At 42.2% G+C, this 19,182-nt stretch overlaps 1 protein-coding gene across 6 annotated transcripts in view; it reads right to left on the bottom strand.

Annotated features, from left to right (window-relative positions):
* Positions 1 to 19,182, bottom strand: part of znf536 (zinc finger protein 536) — a 234,253-nt gene that overhangs the window by 112,100 nt on the left and 102,971 nt on the right. For all 6 annotated transcript variants that reach the window (XM_076733827.1, XM_076733745.1, XM_076733908.1 and 3 more), the window contains one exon: positions 7,208 to 9,507. In XM_076733827.1, the coding sequence (XP_076589942.1) occupies positions 7,208 to 9,506 (2,299 nt within the window). In that variant the 5' untranslated portion in view covers position 9,507. The remainder of the gene's footprint in view (positions 1 to 7,207; positions 9,508 to 19,182) is intronic.

Raw genomic sequence — 19,182 nt, 5'->3', positions numbered from 1 at the left:
CTTTTCCACCCTTTTTGCTTCTCCCTCTCTTTTTTCCCCGTCCCCTTCTCCCTCTCCCATGTCTCTTTTGTGATGAGGAGATAGCTACAACTAAGAAAAAAAAAGCACATTTTTCATGTCACTTTCTGCTCTCATGTCAGCACCCTGATGTTAATACAAAAGGTTTTTATGTGACCTGTCAATGGGGTTAAGAGGAGGAGATTGAGATGGGAGGAGGGAGGGCGGCAAAATTAAAGAATGACAGCATGAGAGAGGAAGAAAGACGAAGAAAAAGACAAAAAAGTGGGGAGGACGAGGGGGAAAAAAGAGTAAGCAAGAGATTCCTCAGTCATGGTATCACATGTCTGGCCCTCCATTTTTAATGAGGCAAAGGTCAATGTATTCTCTTGCTCTTTCACACACAGGAGGAACCCCAATCATGCCCAAGTTAACTTGTTCAAACAAAACTCCCCCCAACCCACCATCACGCACTCCATAGCCCCATCCCCGCCGCCTGGGCCGGCTCCGCCGCCTGCCATCCAGTGCCATCCATTTGCATTCCCTGACCGAGAACCCTGCCTCATTTCACAGGAATTCCATATTGACGGAGTCAGACAGCTGTCACCAGACAGAGAAAAGGAACTTGGCGTTCATCCTCATTCAGCTTTGCCCTCCCCTGCATCCCTCCAACCCTCCGTTAAGCACACACATAAACAATCAAAAGAAGGGAAACATCTTAGCCAGTGTAGACTTTGCCTTGGTAGTTTTGACTGAAGGAGGAACAAACAGTTATTTAGTTTGGATTTGTGCATGTATATGTGCATCCTGAGGTTGAGACTGGGTAAACACACTCCAGTATGAGCACAAGTTGTGACAGTGATGTTGATTTATGTCTGTCTTTCTCTGTCGCTTTCTTTTTTTAAGGCTTTTCCCCGTTACTTTTGAGTCTCTTCTCCTGCATGTTCAATCAAGTGAAGTTTCTCCAGCATTTCAAAACTGTAGTAAAGAGCTGTATTTGTGAGTCACCTTCTCTTTCTCTATTCTTGCTCAGTTTTAGCAATGACACTGGAGAAGATAGCTTGTTGATGTATTAAGAATATTAATATGCAAACAGTCTACCTGACAGAGTAAGGCAGCCTTCTGTTATGGAAAGATAAATATTATGTTTTAATTATAAAAACATAAAAAGGAATGTGGAAGACAGAAGAAGAGGGAGGGGGGGTGTGTGTGTGAGAGTGTGTGTGTGTGAGAGTGTGTGTGAGAGTGTGTGTGTGTATGTGTGTGTGTGTGTGTGTGTGTGTGTGAGCCAAGGAAGGAGGAGAAAGGTACAGTAAGCTATGTTTTGGCAAAGATTTGGAGTTGAAAAGAGTGGATGGCATAATGTGATGCTGTTTACTGAGGAATGTGATGCCCTGTCATCTCTCCCTTTTTCTCATTCTCCTCAGTCTCTCCCTTCTGGATTGCCCGTGTCATTTTTTCATCACCTCTCCTTCACTCTCTCAACAGTCCATTTTTTTTTTTTTTTCCTGTCCCAGCTTCATAACCAAGCGGGGAATCCTAACGTGATCATTAAGACATAAAACAGGCTGATAAATGTTTCATAAGGACAAGGCTAGCCACTGATAGCCACCCAGGAATACTGAGGAGCAAACCAAGGCTCACAGTCCTTCCTCGATCAAACACACTCGTCGGAATAAAATTGGAATTTTAAAATATCTAAAAAGCCTTGGCTAATTCCCACCATGGGTAATATTTACAAATTGAGTCTGAGAGACTGGGTAGGAGAGAGAGGGGGAGAGCAAGAAAGGAAGAGAGAAATCAAATGAACTGTGCAAGAAATAAGAGAAAGAAGAACAGAGAAATAAATTGGCCTTTTATATTGTGCAAGCGTGTACAAAAATACTAAGTCTGCATTTATCCGAGACATGTCAATCAGCGCAGCACACTGACAATTAGTGCGTTTGAATAGAACTTTTATCATTTACCAGACACCAGAGTCCTGACCTACTGTACAAAAATACAGCTCGGGGAATGAATGTGCCTGTAACACAATGACTGTCTATTTAAGTTTGGTGACACATAAAAAATACAGATATGACAGGCCAGACTCCTTCAAATGAGTGGGGGGTAGAAAGCTCAGGTTTTGTAACCACTGAGTTCTCTGATTATAGAGAAAAGAAGAATAGTGCGAGGAGGGAAATAGTAGAGGAACGGATGTCAATTACAAAGAAAAAGTAATTTATTCAGAGGGGACAAACGGGAAAAGTGAGAGACATAATTCATTATTTTTTAATGCACATAGTTTCACACTCATATATTATGGCGCGCACACTTGCAGAGGACTGGCCTCATTTCAAAGTGTTGGCTGCATTGTGAGGCGGCGTAGGAGCCATGGGGCATACAGTAAGGAGGTATATGTTTATAGAGGGAAACCATATGCTGAATGTGGCTGACTTTCACAATAGCTTAGCTTCATCCTCCTTGGTTCATCTGCTAATTCACTAAGATTGTATGTGTATATTGTGTGTACATGATGTGTATATTCAGCTCTTTTACCCAGTACAGCACCTGATTTACTTTTTGTAACATGTGCGTGTTTTGTTTTTTATCTTTTTATTCACAGACATAACAAGAGCTGGATTAATCCACTCAGAGGCCCCAGGGAAAAAATGAGGTCTGGGCCCCTATTGAGCCCCGCCACCCTCATTCCCACAATCCATCTTGCCCAAAGCCCCACAAACCAACTGGTATTCTTCCACTGGAATATTACCCTGCTCCAGGATTGCTCTTTGTCAGTTAGTTTGTGTTGATTTGAATAAACACTATTTTATTGAGGAATACGCATAATGTAGACATAAAATTGATTGAAACATTCAAGGTTAAATTAGATTTGGCCACAAGTATCCTCTAACATGCAGGAGCAACCCTAAGGACCTTACAATTTAACTTCTTAATCGTGAATATTCAAAAAAAACAAACAAAAAAAAAAAACTGTAATTGCAAATAGACGAAAAGTACTCGTATTGTGGTGATCTTGGTTCCTCAGGGCCAGAGCAGTTGTCTGCTTCTCAAGCACTGCACATAACTACAGAGAAACAAAGAGGGTTTTAATTGTACACACTTTTCTCTTGTAATTCATTTATGACCACGAGCTAGGCTAATCACCCAATTTAGATAACAAGGATCGACTGTTTCATTGTTCTTGATTTTTACTTATTTATACATTTAGTTAGTTCGTGGCTAATACACTGGCTGAGAGAAGTTTAATGAGTTGATATATCTATATCTACCTATATCTATACTCCTTACATCTACATATCTATACATCTATCTATACATCTCTATCTATCTATATATATATGTATTTGGACTATCAGAAATAGTAAAAGAATTGCAATAAAATCGATAAAAGAAAAGGTTCCTTATTTAGTATTGCCTGTATTGATGACTCACTGACTAAAATTCGCTGAGGATAGCTAGCTGTATCGGCTTTGTCGCCATGCATATTCATAGTAGTCTGGATCTTGTTCAACTGACTTCATTCCTGTTAATGACACAATAATTACACTGTAACAGTTTGTCCGCATGTGTAATTACACCTCCATTGTATCGTTGCAATTAGATGAATATCCACGCTTTATAACCTAAGGCGTCAAGTTGGCAAATCCAATTTCAATTTGTATGGAGCGAGTATTTTGACTGCTTGTTTGAGCCGCGGTAAAGACCAGGGATATGCACGCTAATCCTTGCCATGTTAAAACGCTGTTCCTCTTAAAAATGTAGACATGGGGGGGATTCTCTGGAGAGAGAGAGAGAGAAAGAGAAAGGGGGAGCCAGAGGGAGTGTATAGAGTCTTTTACAGCCAGGAGCCAAGAGGTGGGAGTGGGGTTTAGGCATATTGGGAAGGTTGTGGAGGTACATGTAAGGAGGACTTATGTTGCTTTAGGCCTGACATGCAGGAAGCAAAGCCTATTTTATACACATTCAGCTACATTTTGCCTGCACTGTGGCAGTCGAATGGGAAGAAGCTATCGTGCAAAATGAGGATTTTCAATGGTGGGTTATTTGTATGTAAGAGCTGGCAAAAAAAGGCAATGCTTTTCAAAGCAACAGGCCCTATCAGCTGTAATAAGTTGCACTCAAGTAAAGTCTACCTGTTGCTGAACCTTCCTAACCTGTCAACTACACTGCACAGTGTGTTTTCTCTCAACACAGCTTCTCTGAGGCCTGATAATCACAGGAAACAATAATACTGAAGTGGAGTCAGTCCAAGGATAACCAAACAAAAAACGATGGTGATGGGCATAAATGTAATTACCTCTTTGTTATAAAGAATTTTATGCTCAAGGTTAGCTGCTGAGCTATATTGTAATAAGGAAGGTCTTTGAAGGACATCTCTGACAGAGGCCTTTGTTTTTCTGCTCTTTTTCTCCCTCACTTCTCCCTTTTTCACTCATTGCTTTTAAACAAGTGCCGTCTCAAAGAGAAAAGCGCAAAAGCTGACCTTCTTTCACAGTTGAGATGTTATTTTTGATTACTATAATTCAAGTTTAACTCTAAATTGCTGTGGGTAGGTGCTGGGGCAGAGGCTCACACATACACATTTGCAAGTGTGCGCATACACGTTTAGAGAGAGTTACAAGCCCTTTTTTTAAACATGAGATATTTAGATAAAGACAAAGGTACAGTAGCCACATCCTCTTCACTACAGAAGTGATATGCACACATAATACTGTATGGCATATACGCCCCCTGCATACACACACACACACACACACACACACACACACACACACACACACACACACAAAACAAACATGCATGCAATGGAGAAGCATGACACCTTTCTCCACATGAGACTCAGACACATTTTTTTTTCTCACACATCAAAGTTTCTAATTTGAGAGTCCCTGAGCTCCAAATGTGAATCACATTGTCTAAGTTGTGAAGACAGACAAGTTTCGCTACTTCTGATTAAAAAACAGGAAGTAACAAAACCAGCATATTTAGCATTTTTCATGTCAAATCTGTTTACTTCTCACATTTTCTTTTTTCAGTAAAACTGCATCCCAGTCTGTTCACATGCCAAAACTCTTTAGTCTGTTCTTCTCTTCAAATCTGTTTCACCTTTACCATGGTCTCCACCAGTTTAACATCCTATTTTGACACATACACAGCTTTACAATAACAATGTGAGGACATCCTTTCAGATATGACACAGTCAGAGTGACAAATGCTAAAGCATCAAGCAGTGGAGCCTCTAACTGAGCACTTGGCTCAGGGTGAGACACAGTACCTGCACACAAACCACACATACACACTGACAGTTAAACGAAGACAGGAGGAAGGGCAATGTTAAGGCCTTGTGAAAACCAGCAGGTTTTTTTTTTTTTTTTTCTTGTGCAAAGTTGCCGATACACTATTCAAATTTATTTTTGTGCTTATATTTTTTTCTTTAATCATACCCTCCTTCTCCACAGATGATGCCTGGGGGGTGAGATTTAACCACTCAACTAAATCCCATGCATTTCTTTGTGCTTTGTTAGCATTTGGTGGTAAATACTATTGGCTTTATTTGTCAATTATTATTTTAATTTGCTTTTTTTTTCTCTTTTTTTTTGTACACCAAACACTGGATGCTAATACAGTACTTCTGAAATTGTTGAAACGCCACAAGCTGAACCCATCAGATTCAAAGTGCTTGAGTCAAAAAGAGACAGACAGAGAGAGAGATGCAGAGACAGAGAGAGAGAGAAAGGGAGAGAGACAGAGATGGAGAGAGAAACTTCCAGCATTAAAATTCAGAAGATAATTACATCGGCTACACCCCCACCCTGTTGAGAAAGTGTTATGTTTAATAGTCTCTATAAAGAAAATAGGTTTTTATCTCACTCTCATTTTCATTAATTCCTAATTGGGGTGGGGGGTTGTCTGTTATTATTTCTTAGATTAAAATAAACATAGCCTGTCCCATGTTCAAACCCATCACACTACACGCGCATGATAAGGACTTCATGCCTCTGTGAATAAATAAACAATTTCGTCTCCACTGGTGGAATTAAGTTGCTTACAGCCTTAAGCTAAGCCACTCTGATTTATATTTCTATTTATTTATATATTTTTTCTCAAAAGACTTAAAAGCACATTCTGTCTTTTGCAAATGAAGTTCACCATTTTTTGACCTGCTTTATATGTATATCTTTAATTAGTGTCTTGTTTAGCTTAAACCGGCTGATTATCGCATAGTCGTGACCTAATTACAGCACGCGCTTCTTAAAGCCAGCATAGTGCCCTGAGGAGCAAGCGAAAGTTACCTTTAAAAACTTGTGTAATCATTAGCAACGAGCCTCCCTTAATCCCACTAAACATACACTTATCTAGCCCCGGCCGGCCTGTGTTTGCTGCGAAGGGGGAAGGGAGGGGTATGGTTGTCTCTAACGTGTTTATTGAAGACATTTATTAATCGCTGTGGTTAAAACGAGTTCGTCCCTACGCTCCTCATCTTTACTCATGTTCCACAGGGATCTAGACTGCTAACCTGCAAACGTGAATGCAATAGTGAAGGTCTCTTCCTGGAATGTGCTTTCTGAAGTCTTCTGTTTGGCTTAATGTCACTGGTAGCAAACAACACACACACACACACACACACACACACACACACACATATATATATATATATAGCACATGAATTGTATTGAAGTGTACACACTTTGCTGTATGTGTGTGTGTATCTATATCTGTATATATATGTATAGATACACAAAGCACAGTAAGTACACTTCAATTCAATAAAACTCTGTCGGTATGTCTGTGTGTGTACGTATGTACGTATGTCTTTGTGTGCGGGTGTTTGTGTGTGGAAAATATCCCATAAAAGCAAACCACTCTGTGAGGGTGTGTGAATAATGAGCATTGTGTGAGTGAAAAAAGAAGTATTTCAGTTATGTGAGGACTGCGTGGCTCTGATTCTTCACTGGGTATTTTCCATTCCCTTTTAAAGAGATGGATTTGACACATTGATATATACACACACATCTATATACTAAAGTGATTTCTAGTGCAAACGAGGTAGATAAAATTGTTGGACAGTAAGACAGTTGCGCTGAATTAAAGAAGGAATCATAACTCCCAAGTGTATGTCAATGGGATAAAATTTTGATCCTTTTATCCACAGACTGACCAATGAATCCAAGTGGTTGTCATTCATTCTTTGATTTTTTTTTCTTACCTGAAGATGGCGAGGAGGGATGCGGGCTGTCATCCTGGACGCTTCCTGTCTGGGAGTGTCCTCCTCCAGCTCCGCTCTCTTCTGTCACGTTGGATGAACCGGGAGTGGTGGAGCGGCTGATGGACTGGGACTCAGGGTCACTGGCTGAGCCACGGCGTTCATCCAAACCTTGTTGCTGGAATGCTTCCTCAATGCTTCTCCTGTCTTTGCCATGAATGCGGGAGTGGACAACCATCTGATGGTAGGTTCTGAACACTCTGCCACAGTCGGGGCATTCCGAAGGCTTCTCCTTCAGGCCAGAGAGGTTGGAGAGACTGTAGTCGATGTTTGGGCTTCCCAAGCCAGCCAGAGCTCCAGGAGCCTCAGCACTACTGTGGTGCGACATTAAGTCACGGTGACTGTCAAAGCCTCTTCCATCCTCTTTCATGGACATCATGGCTCCACCAGCAGCCTTGGATCCCTGCAAGGCCTCCGAGAGCTGCTTCTGCTTGGAGCTATCACTGGAAGCAATCAAGGAGTACTCTTGTTTATCCTTTGAGAAGGAAGCCAAGGCCCCAGCACCACCCATCTCATCTTCCTGCCCTGGGGGTATATGGTGCTGGTGCTGCTGCTGTTGCTCTTTCGGCATGAAAGCCCTGTCCATAGCCATGCCACGAGCCATTATCTGCCAGGCTTGGTAGCTATTGAGGGAATCCATCTCAGCCACTTTTGCAGCTGCCTGAAGGCGCTCCATGCAGCTTGACTTGAGTGGTGGCACCAGGTTGAGACAACCCAGGAGTGAGCGTTTCTCATTTTCACCCAGCCCATGGCCCATACCTCCTGCCATTGGCCCCAGTAGCTTCCCTAACATCTCCTTTTCCTTCATGGCTATCCCTGCTTTAGCCAACATTTGGTGCTGCTCACTCAAGCCCTGTTTGTCTGGTGAAAGGAAGCCTCCCTGCAGACAGGAGATGTAGCGGGAATAAAGGTTGGCATGAGCTTCCTGAGCCAGATTACTCATGCTATTGACGACGGCCATGTCCTGCTCACTGGGCTGTGGTGGCTTGCTCTTGATGGCCAACTTGTTGAGATGCACCTTCATATGGTTCTTGAGGAACCAGGGTTCCTTGAAGCGACGGCCACAGATTTGGCAGCAGTGTTCAAAGGAGTCCTTGTGCTTGCGCATGTGGCCCTTGAGGAACCAAGCTTGGCTGAACACCTGGCCACACACATCACAGCGGAATTCAGTGGCCATCTGTGTACCGCCGGCACCACCAGCACCTTGACCCTGTGTGGTCTCAGCTGTGATGTGGGCTTTCTCCACGTGACTTATCAGCTCCTCTTCATGGGCAGCAGCAAAATCACACAGAGTACATTTGTAGGGCTTGTGGAGTATGCGGATGTGACGGTCCAACTCTTCACGCTTCTTGAACTTCCCTTTACAGAAGGTGCAGCGGAAGCCTGTAGTTGGGTTCAGGGACTGTTCATCCTGGGTGCCAGCCGGCTTGGGTGAAGAAGAAGGCTGGGAAAGTGTGTCTGGAGTGGTAAGGCCGGAGGGGGGAAGGAGGCCACAGGCTGAGCCTAGTTGCGCCTGATGGCTGTTAGAGCTGCTATTGAGGCCCAGGTGGGGTGTTTGAGCTGTCTGGAGACTGCTGCTCCCTCTCATCTGCTTGTCCCTCAGGATGGCCCGCTCCTCCAGCTCATGCAGCAACCTATTCTCCTCTCTGACACGGCCACGGCCCTTACCAAGATTCCCCAGCTTGTGGGTGCGGAGGTGGATCTTCAAGTTGCCTTTTTGAGCGGCTCGGTGATCACAGTAGGGGCACTTGAAGGGCTTCTCTCCTGTGTGTGTGCGCATGTGCAGTGACAGGATGCTGTTAAAACGGAAGCGCTTGCCGCACAATGGACAGGGATACTTTCTATTCTTGCGGGCATCATCTTCGATATCATTCATCTGGGACATGATGCCTAAGTTCTGGCCATTGAGAAACTGCTGCAGGTCAACACGCCCATTCAACCCACTTAGTGCCCCTGCATCAATGTCTCGGTTGAGCTGATTGGCTAGCAGGGCCATCTGACTGCTGATAGGCTGACTGGCCAGAGCTGCGTGGTGGGTCTTCTCGTCCAAAGGTGTGGCTGCTTTCTCTTCAGGGATCTGTTGTGGGCGGTGTAGGTCAGGAAAGGCGTGTCCTAGCTGGGCAGTAAGCTGATGAAGCTTTTGACTGATGGGGTAGCGGCCATTTAACACTGCACTGCTCAGATGGGCATCAGCGTCAGGCACGGCTGACGACACACCAAGACACAAACTAGAGTCCTCCATCCTGGAAAAACCAGACAGACAGAAGGATACAAAAATGTTAAAAATAACGGAATTTATAATTATACATATGTCTGTGTTTGTGTGTGTGTGTGTGTGTAAAAGATACTATACATGATGGCTGCTAATGTGCTGTTGTTTTCCAGATTACAAATAGAGTATTATCAAACCACATTTAAGCCTAATGTTTTACTTCATTTCGGGAAACAACACCTGTGCTATGTTACCCAGTACAGGGAAATAAAATGCATTGTCTTTGATGCATAGAGCACTGCATGAGTTGTCGGCACCAAGGGCCTGGAGAAATGCTGTGACTCCTTAGAACTTTTTCAAAATGTAACACCATTTTGGATGGAATAATTACTCTGTAAACACAGTGAGCAGTGTATAATTAAGCTACTTGTGCCCATCCTATCAGAATTCCACCAATTACACGCCTTAATGAAACGGAGCAACGGCATTGTCGGGAAGCCACCGCAATACTACAATTATGATATTAACAATAGCACTTAAAACCAAGGGGTTATTCCAGTAAACACAACACTCTTATCTTGTTGCCACGACACTTGTCTTGGCGCAAAATTCCATTAAAGAGCTGCGCTACATTTGATGTGAATCACTTTGCTCTCCCTCTGCTCCTTTCTATTCCTCCAGTTCTCTCTCTGTCTGTCTTCTTCTCCATACCTAACTCTTACAGTTTCTAGGACTGAGAAAACAACAGTGGGCTATGGTGAAAGGGTTCCCAATGCCAAAGATGTACTGGTTGATGAAAAAATGGGTAACAGATAAGCACAGCTTCAACTCTGAGAGGAAAAAGCAGGTAGCAGTTACTTTAGTGTATTTGTTCTTCCTGGTATGACACACAGAATAATACTGTAATCCTGGGTTGTTGGAATGCTACTGAAATATATTGGAGTTTTCTGAGCATGTTGTAGTGTCAGTGAAGGTTCATAAAGTATGTGTAACATCAGTGAATGAATAACAGAAAAAAAGAATAACATTGGTTTTAATGCAGATCCATCTGCTCTCCAGCTGGAGAGGTATAAACATCTATCTGCACACTTCCTCTGGCTGCTGGCAGGGGTCAAACCCTCAGAAACAATAACCACAGTTCTGCTTTGGTCAACAAAATGTTGTATAATATCTCATTAAGCTGATTAGTATGCTGCTTGGTGGCAGCCACTGTGTTATAACGCATGATTTTAATCATCAAAAAATCCTTTCATGGAGCAGCAGTGTGAAGCAGTTGGATTAGGTAAGTTCACTTTTAAGAGAAAGGGGATCATTTTGGGCAGCTTATGGACTCAATCTGGCAGCAAGGGGACACACCCATATTAAATATGTGCACACATGTTCCATATACATTTTACAGGCATGAAGGGTAATAAGGCTCCGCCAGACTTTGTCTTTCTCTGTCTCTCTCTCCACCTACAGTATGTTTCTAAAGCATGGAGGACTCTAGATTGTGCTTGGCTCATTTGTTTTCTCATTCATTTGAATGTCTTCACTCTTTTTCCCTCTCTCTCTCATCAGTAGGAGGTTAGTAGACATAAGGGGTGCCTGTTCTTTTAGCCACTGGCCCCTCCAACACACTGTTGATGGTGGATTCTTATCTTGTGGACATGAATTAGACACTGTGACCAGTCTCCTCTTGTGTTTAAAGGAATGTGACACTTGTGGGCTGCCCTTTGAATTCTCCTTATGTCTCCCCACAAGTATCTTAAGCAATTCGACTGAATTCATCAAGAATATAATGAGCATGCTATGTTTCTGCAGGCTTATGTGTAACAGCTTGATACAGTATGTTTCTGTCAAAGCCTACTTAAATTTGCGACAGATCATATGATCATGCTGTCATATGACTTGAATAATGCTGTGCTCGTGTAAGAAATAAAAGCATTCTAGAAGCCTAAAAATAAGAGTTTATTCTTGAATCAAAAATCTATATGCATACTATATGTGTGTACATTTATTGAAAGAATAATATTGGGGGAGAAATGTGAGGAAAGACAAAACTTTGTTGGACTGCTTTAAATGGCTTAGGTTTTAAATTGTATTTATGTGACACCCCAGCTTCCATCACCAGGCGTGCTTATATCGGAGAAGACCTTATTTGAATGGGCCCTTTTTACAGAGGCGGCTGCCTTTTGGAATAGAAATCTGTGATTTAAACTAGGCTGATGAGCTGTTGCTCATTTGGGGAGATAGCAGCTTGCCCTTTTCTTCAATTTGATTTCTGCCTTTATCTTTAACATATAACAAAGGCAGATAGACAATGGAATAATGTGAAATGAACTGACGAATCCAGTTTGTGTTTTTTATAAACGTATCCTGGCTGACGAGCGTATGCAAATGAGGCACATTAATATGCTTGCCTTGCTCCCGAGTCATTTTATATTTTTTCCCCTGATTAAAAAGGACATTTCTTATGTGACATCCCCCCTCTGCTCATATCAACACACACATGCAAGGGAATTTGAGGGTGGTGTACAAGTAGGAACACATACACATAGTCAAAGACATGCACTCAAACACAACGCTTTGACTACAGACAACAATTCAATATGCGCATGCCCTCTAAAAGACACAGCGAGTATGTCGCAACTCACCCAGGACTATCAAATGGCTGCCCACAAGAAATCACATCAACACCTCTCTCTATTTTGACATCATCCTAACAGTTACTGTTATGAGTCTCGTGCAAAATATCCATAAACTGTACAGAAGCAAACAACTCTATGTAATATTAATGTAACAGTATTATGCTTTCAGAAGATCAAGTCTCAGGTTCGTCATTCTTACCGGTTGTATCAAGGAAAGACTTGCTGCCACTTTGTCCCTGTTATGTCTCACTGTCTCTGCCATTGCTGTGTTGCATGTGCAGACTCCGCTATGAACAGCACATCCACTCTGTAGCGCTATGCTGGTACAGTATCTATCTGCCGTTATTCTAACCTGTATAACCTTATCATTTCCTGGCATATGCAGCAATGCTGCCTCATTAAAACTATTGGCTCCTCTGATACCTCTAAAACCACAAAGACTTCCTTTAGCATTTTCTCACGACAGTTCAGTTGTTGTCTTTATAGTTTGTGGTTTAATATTCAGCAAAGCACCACGTGCACCGTACACACGCCAAATCCTCCGCACACTCATGCACACACACAGAAACTGATTTCGCTCAGTTTCAGTAAATGCATTTTTCTTCTTTGCTCTTTTTCTCTTCAAGCCTCAGCTTAATTATAAGTGGTATCTGTAACACAATGGAAGTGTATTTCAGTCAGCATTTGAATGTGCACAGTTCATTTCTGTCTTATCAATAGCACTATGCATCATAAATGCTAAAGGGATTCATTTATATGTGTTTCTCTCTAATTGTAATCATATAAATTACTGAAGTATATGAAAGGCAGTGTGAATATTAGGAATGGCTACCTACTATAAATTCATATTAAAACAAACAATTTCAAACAAACTTCTGAATATACGCCTTGAATTTACTGTCAGGCCTGAGTGTTGTCAGAAAACTTTGCTGTGACATTTAAGACAAGATGGGGAGAAAGTAAAAGCTCGAAAAGCCATTAGTTGAACTTTACTTTGTTATTTTGACATGTATCGACACAAACCCCATTGACTAATCACAAAGCAATACCTCATTAAGTCTTAATGAACAAATTCATTGCATTAAACAAATCAATCATTATTCACAATGTGCTGAATTCCATCATATTTGCACCAAATCATTAATGAGACGAGGGGGGGGTTGCAGCTACAGCAATCTGATGTTGAAGGGACAATGGGGGTATTTGCCATATGTTACGTGGACTGAGAGTTGAATGCTAAATACTTTGTGATTTGCACAAGCAGCAGGGACATTCAGATCCATTCAAAAGCTGGAAGTATGTTTTCAAAGTACAAACAGAGCTTCCTCGTCATTTCAAAGATCAATTACCTCTGGGTAAAGTTGGTTTAGTTACAGTTAGTGCTTTGGTAGGTAGAACAGACCAGATATGAGATTCTTCCTGGCTTGTGTTTTGTTTCTATTGCAGGTGGTCTTTGCAAGGCATCTAATTAATCCAATAAAAAATCTGCCTTGTTTTCCTTCCTCTCCTTCTCTCGCTCTTTGACTTCACTGCATTATTACTTTCTGTAATGAGGCGAAAACACTCTGAACTGCACATGGAAGACAGTCACACAACCCCTGCCAGATTCAATCCTAACTCCATCCCATGCCTAGAGCCTCTTGATCAAAACTCATAACCACACTATCAAAAAGAAGTGAAGCTTCAGAGATGGATTGTTCTATCTTAAATGGGAAAAAGAGCCGACCTGCGGACATGGCCGGATCTCAATTAGTTTTGATTTTAAATGGAGATGATGTTTTTTTTTCTTTCTTTCTTTTCTCTCACCTATTTAGGTCAAAACAATAAACAAGTATATTTACAATAACTTGTGATTTTTGTGATTGTGTGTCTCTCCAGTGGCTTGAAAGATCCAGAGCTCTGATTGCTTGGCCAAAAACACCAATAACACACCAAGCACATTCTTAGAGACTGATTTGCAGAGGACACCTTCTAAAACACAACACTTGAAAGACAAGAAGAGGCGTAATGTTTCACATGACCACAGAGTATCCAACAACGTAAAACTTATGAATAACGTGATTAACATAACACCCTGCTCCACTTCAACGCAGAGAAAATAACAGCAATGGAGCAAGGGCTTGATGAGAGCACGGACTCAATAGATCAGTGAGAAATATGAATGAACAGGAGCCTCTGCCTCTCCCTCTTTCTCTTGCACAATATGTCATTGAGGGCTGTTTAAGAGGTCCTGTCAACAGGTAGTTCAACTTTCAGCTCATCCCCGCTGATCAGTGGGAGCCCTCCTGACAGAGAGAAAAGAAAGACACCGGGAGGGAGCGAGAGAGAGAGAAAGAAAAATGTTGTGGGTCTTTTTATCTGTCCGTCGCTCTGACAGCCTTGCAGGGGATGCCATGGGAGGAAGATCAATGCAGGACAAGCGGATTCCCACAGTTCATTGTTCCGGGCCAGCCAAATCATCTTCCCAAGACGGGCGGGAGCTCAAAGCTTCCCTTTATGATAACCATCCCTGGTATTATTCCCACTCTGATGATGGTGACCTGCAGATGTCTCTCTGTGTGTGTATGCATGTATGTGTGTGTGCGTGTGTGTGTGTGTGTGCATGTACATCTGTGAGCACCTCTCCCCTCCTGAGTGCACTACAATAGCGGTCGCAGCGGCGTGGACAGACCCCTGCAGCAGCGAATAAAGCACGGCGATGAGCGTTGGATTAATAGCGGCAAACATTTGTTAAGCAGTCTCTGTTTAGTGAAGCACAGTGACAGGAGCGAAAGCCAAAAAATAAATAAAAATTATAGTAATTGACATGATAATGACAGTGAACGTGCCTCATGTTATACTTATACACTGCATCAATCCCGCTTTAATACTGCAACTACTGCAGCCTATTCTGTTGGTAATGTTGTTGTGTGCCACTGAAGAGGCAATGACATTAGGTATTAAATAGATATTTATCATTTTGCTCATGCTGTCCTTCTGGGAAACATTGATTATCTTTGAAAGAAGATACTTCAACACACATGCACACACACATACATATCGGGATATATATATATATACACACAAATGTAAAGATTTTACGACAAATCATAGCACCTACATCCAATAAAGACGACCATTTCAACATAACAACATACATAATGCAAATTCACCTGCAACGATTTGCTTTATCAAAAAGGTTATGTTGACAAAAACAGAACATTGATTACCACAGTGTAATCAATGATTGGAAACCAATTGCTACCTGGAATAAGAAAAATATCTGATACACAGGCAGAAGTCTTACTCATTGCATTAAGTCTTAAAATGAAATAGTAAAGTCTATTGAATGTATATCATCCAAAAACCACCAGCATGGTCCTTAACATGGCAACATAGAGAAACACCATGAAGTGCCACAGGATGGATAATCCATTGTTCCCTCCTGACAGTTTATTTGTAATCTTTGCAGGCCCAGATTGAAGCTTTTTATCGCTTCTCTCTAGAAATCCCCTTTTGCTTTATTTCTTCATGCTTATATAGTGGTTCTATACAAATTCATTTGTTGGTCCGATTTCTACCAAGTGTGACTCTTTAATTTACACTTTCAAAGTCCTCTTAGATCAACTTCTTCCTCAACTCATTCTGAAAATGCGGCCTTAATGTTTTGCGATGTACCTGTGTGGTTTGGTCTGCTCAGTGTCCGGTGACTAAACTCTTCTTCCTATCAAATCAGTCAGAAAACCAGGGCACAATAGTGTGTGTGTGTGTGAATGTGTTTGTGTGTGTGTGTTTTAGACAACAAACATGGCAGTGTAGAGCGCTCACGCATGGTTAGTGAGCAGGAAGAAAGAGGTCAGAGAGACAATGACCACAGTGTATCTGTTATAGCTTACATCACTGGTCACCCTCCGCGCTGCATGTCAATGCTGCAAACAGACACACACACACACACACACACACACACACACACACACAGACACAAAGAAATCTGTAGGTCACATTATGGGCCAGCGCTGCCTTTATGTCTCTTGCAGAGTGACATGCAAGATTCAAGATTTGAGAGTAAAACAAAGTCAAGTTCAGTCTCACTCTGTTTCTCAGGTGGTGCCAGTGAGAAAGAGACAAACAGAGAAGAAGAGAAAGTAGTTGAATGTCAATACGGCCTAAATAACAGAATATCAGAAATAATTGCTGTTTTCTTCCGCTCATGCTGGGCGCATTCTGGTAGAGTTTTGCATAATGACTACAGTCGAGGGGGGGTGGTGGTGAAGGTAATGGTGGTGGGTGTGTGGCGGCGGTGGAGGTGGTGGTAAAGGGAGGGGTTGTTGTGACAGGTGCTGAAATCAAACTAGGGAGGCAAGGGAGACAAAGGTTCAATTTACTAAGAGGAGACTTTAATTGTTACACAGCTAATTAAGAGAAGAAGGATCTTTTTTTGACTCGACTCTCGACTATTTACTGCGAGCTGTGTGTGCATACATTGGGAGGTAAATTGTGCCTTCAAGCCAACTGAGCCTTTCGTACAGAGTCACAGTTGTGTGTGCTTGTGCGTGTGCGACGTGTGTCTGTGTTAAGAGAAAGGATGGGGTGCTACCTCTACATACAACATATCGTTTCACAGCTTCTCTGCTGTTGGGAGTTTGGGACTTTCTCTTTCCTTTTTCAACTAAAACAAAAGTCTGTGGCTAATTAGCAGCACTCATTACAGGAAGCGAGTCAGGTAATTATTTTACATCATGCTGCCGATAATTGAATGATTCTTCAATGTCTGAATGTCTGTTTGAAAGTATCTCTTTTTCTTCGGCTCCCCCCACCCCCTCCACCCCTTTACTCCTTCTTTCTCTTTGTCTTTGAGGGAGATAAGAGAGAGGCTGGATACAGGTACTGCTGCCATATGCTCTTGAATGAAAAAGCTCTTCTGTCGAAGCAAATGGGATTTTTAAATATTGAAACTGCCGCATGTCTTTTTAATATGACCGTGTTAAATCTCTCTTTATTCCATCACTTTGATAAACTCCCCCCTTTCTATCTCTCTCCTCTCCCACTTTCTGTGTCTCTTCTTTTTTGTTAATCTGAAGAGTTTGAAGGGAACTTTAGCCCTCTGAGAAGTAGTTAAACTTATTATGCAACCATGCTGTGTCTTTTTTTTTTTCTTTAAGCAGCACACTTCCTGTTTAAGAAAGCAAACTAATCTTATCAAAGCCATCAGCTCAGCCTTGTGTGGAAATGCTTGCGATTCTCTGCATATGTTACAATATCTCTTAGTGGCTTTTTTAACTGCTATTGTTCTCATGCGCTTTTGGCGTGACTGGGGAAGAACAGAAAGCAAAAAAAAAATCACCACACTGCCTTCTTTCTCTCCTTTCACCTCAAAGTCAGATATGTACGCTGAGCTAATGTGGCACTTAATATAAAACAACGGAAAGAGAGCAAGAGAGTGAGGGAGCATTATCTACTTTAAGGCCAGGGTGTATTTATTACAGACTAATTGTAGCAGAGGAAGTGCTTTGGAGGGGTGTGCTCTCAGGAGAGAGGGCGGAGGGCCTCAGGGACATAAGAGAGCATGTTTATCTATCAGGCTTTATCAGAAAAACACTGTGGCGACTGCTCTTAAGATCAGAGATGGGGTTTGGGAGGAGTGGAGGAGGATGAAAAGGTTTACAGGAGGAAATAAAAGAAATGAAAGATGATTAAGGAGAAAAAGAGTGAGAGAGGAAGAGACATGCCAGTGAGGCAGCTTTGGCATTGATGCCAACGCCTCAGTGAAAAGCAGCCGTGATTAAAGCAGGAAGGAGAAGTTGGGTGAAACCTCAGAGGAGCGTTTTTTTTTTTTTTTTTTTTCCTGCAGGCTTCCCTCTGAACCGGACTACAAAATGCACTGTTATACATACGGATACACACACACACACACAAGTATGTTCAAAGTCTTGCCAGTGCACAAATCATGAGGACACGCCTGGGCTCCTGGGTACGCTGTGTGTGCTCACAATGTGCAAAAAGGACAGATAAACACAACTTTACGTGCGTATGAACTTTTTGTCCTGGCAACACTAGAAAGATAAGCCCATTAAAGCAATGATTCCTAACCAAGAGTGCACTGTACCCCAGAGTACGTCTGGCCAGGCGGTACGTGGGAAATTCTATTGGGGTAGGGAAACTCGTCTGAAAAAGCACAAATAAACACCTGAGCTAGCAGGTGTAATCTAAACAGAGAAGTTCGACAGTTAAGCTAAAAGTAATGGGAGAAAGTCATAACTAAAAGTAATTCATAAGCAGTTAAAATAGCTGAAAGCCATGAGCATAAATGGCTGAACGAGCTAAAAGTAAAAGATAAATGTTGGAATATAGCTAAGAGCCATGAATGAATTTTAATAGCTGAAATGCCCTTTTGTGCTTTATTTAATAGTTTTTGACAACATCCACTTTAAAATCAATTTAAATGAACAGATTTGGAACATGACAGGTGGTGCTGATGAAGGGTTCATCTGTCTGTTCATCTGGCTATGCGCGTCCATCAAATGAATAAGTTTGGGAGTCACTTCTTGCAAAGGGACTGATGAGGATTAAGATATGATGAAGATCGGACTCAGATTTGTATTTACATTAAGTTTTATGCCAAATAAATCAACAGCCAACAAAGGTGCTCACAAGTATAGTAGCACCATTGTGTGGCGTGTGTATCAGTCTCTGAAGGTATGCTCTGGCCGTGTCCCAGGATTCCTTGCGTCTGTCTTCACCAGAGCCTCAGCTCGGAGCTGTCTGTCCCGGCTACACTGCATTTCTCTCATTCTTCTCTGCCCTGCCTGACCTTCAGCATCGTCACTGACTTATCTTCCACTACAAAGGCTACAGTACACACACTCATTAAAAAGACACAGCGCATACACAAAGACACACAAAGACACACACACACACACACACACACACACACACACACTTTTGTGAGTGTGTGCTCTGGCGGGGGGCTAAGTTCATTAAGGCAGTGGATATTTATAATGAAAAATGACCTCTCTGTAGTACACTGTATGAACTTCTCCCTCGAGACGGACACACACACACACACACACACACACACACACACACACACACACAAA

The sequence above is a fragment of the Chaetodon auriga genome, chromosome 1 (genome assembly GCF_051107435.1).
Source record: "Chaetodon auriga isolate fChaAug3 chromosome 1, fChaAug3.hap1, whole genome shotgun sequence".
Lineage (NCBI taxonomy): Eukaryota > Metazoa > Chordata > Actinopteri > Chaetodontiformes > Chaetodontidae > Chaetodon > Chaetodon auriga.
Note: the sequence above shows the minus strand (reverse complement) of the source record. Positions and strands in the feature narration are given on the sequence as shown.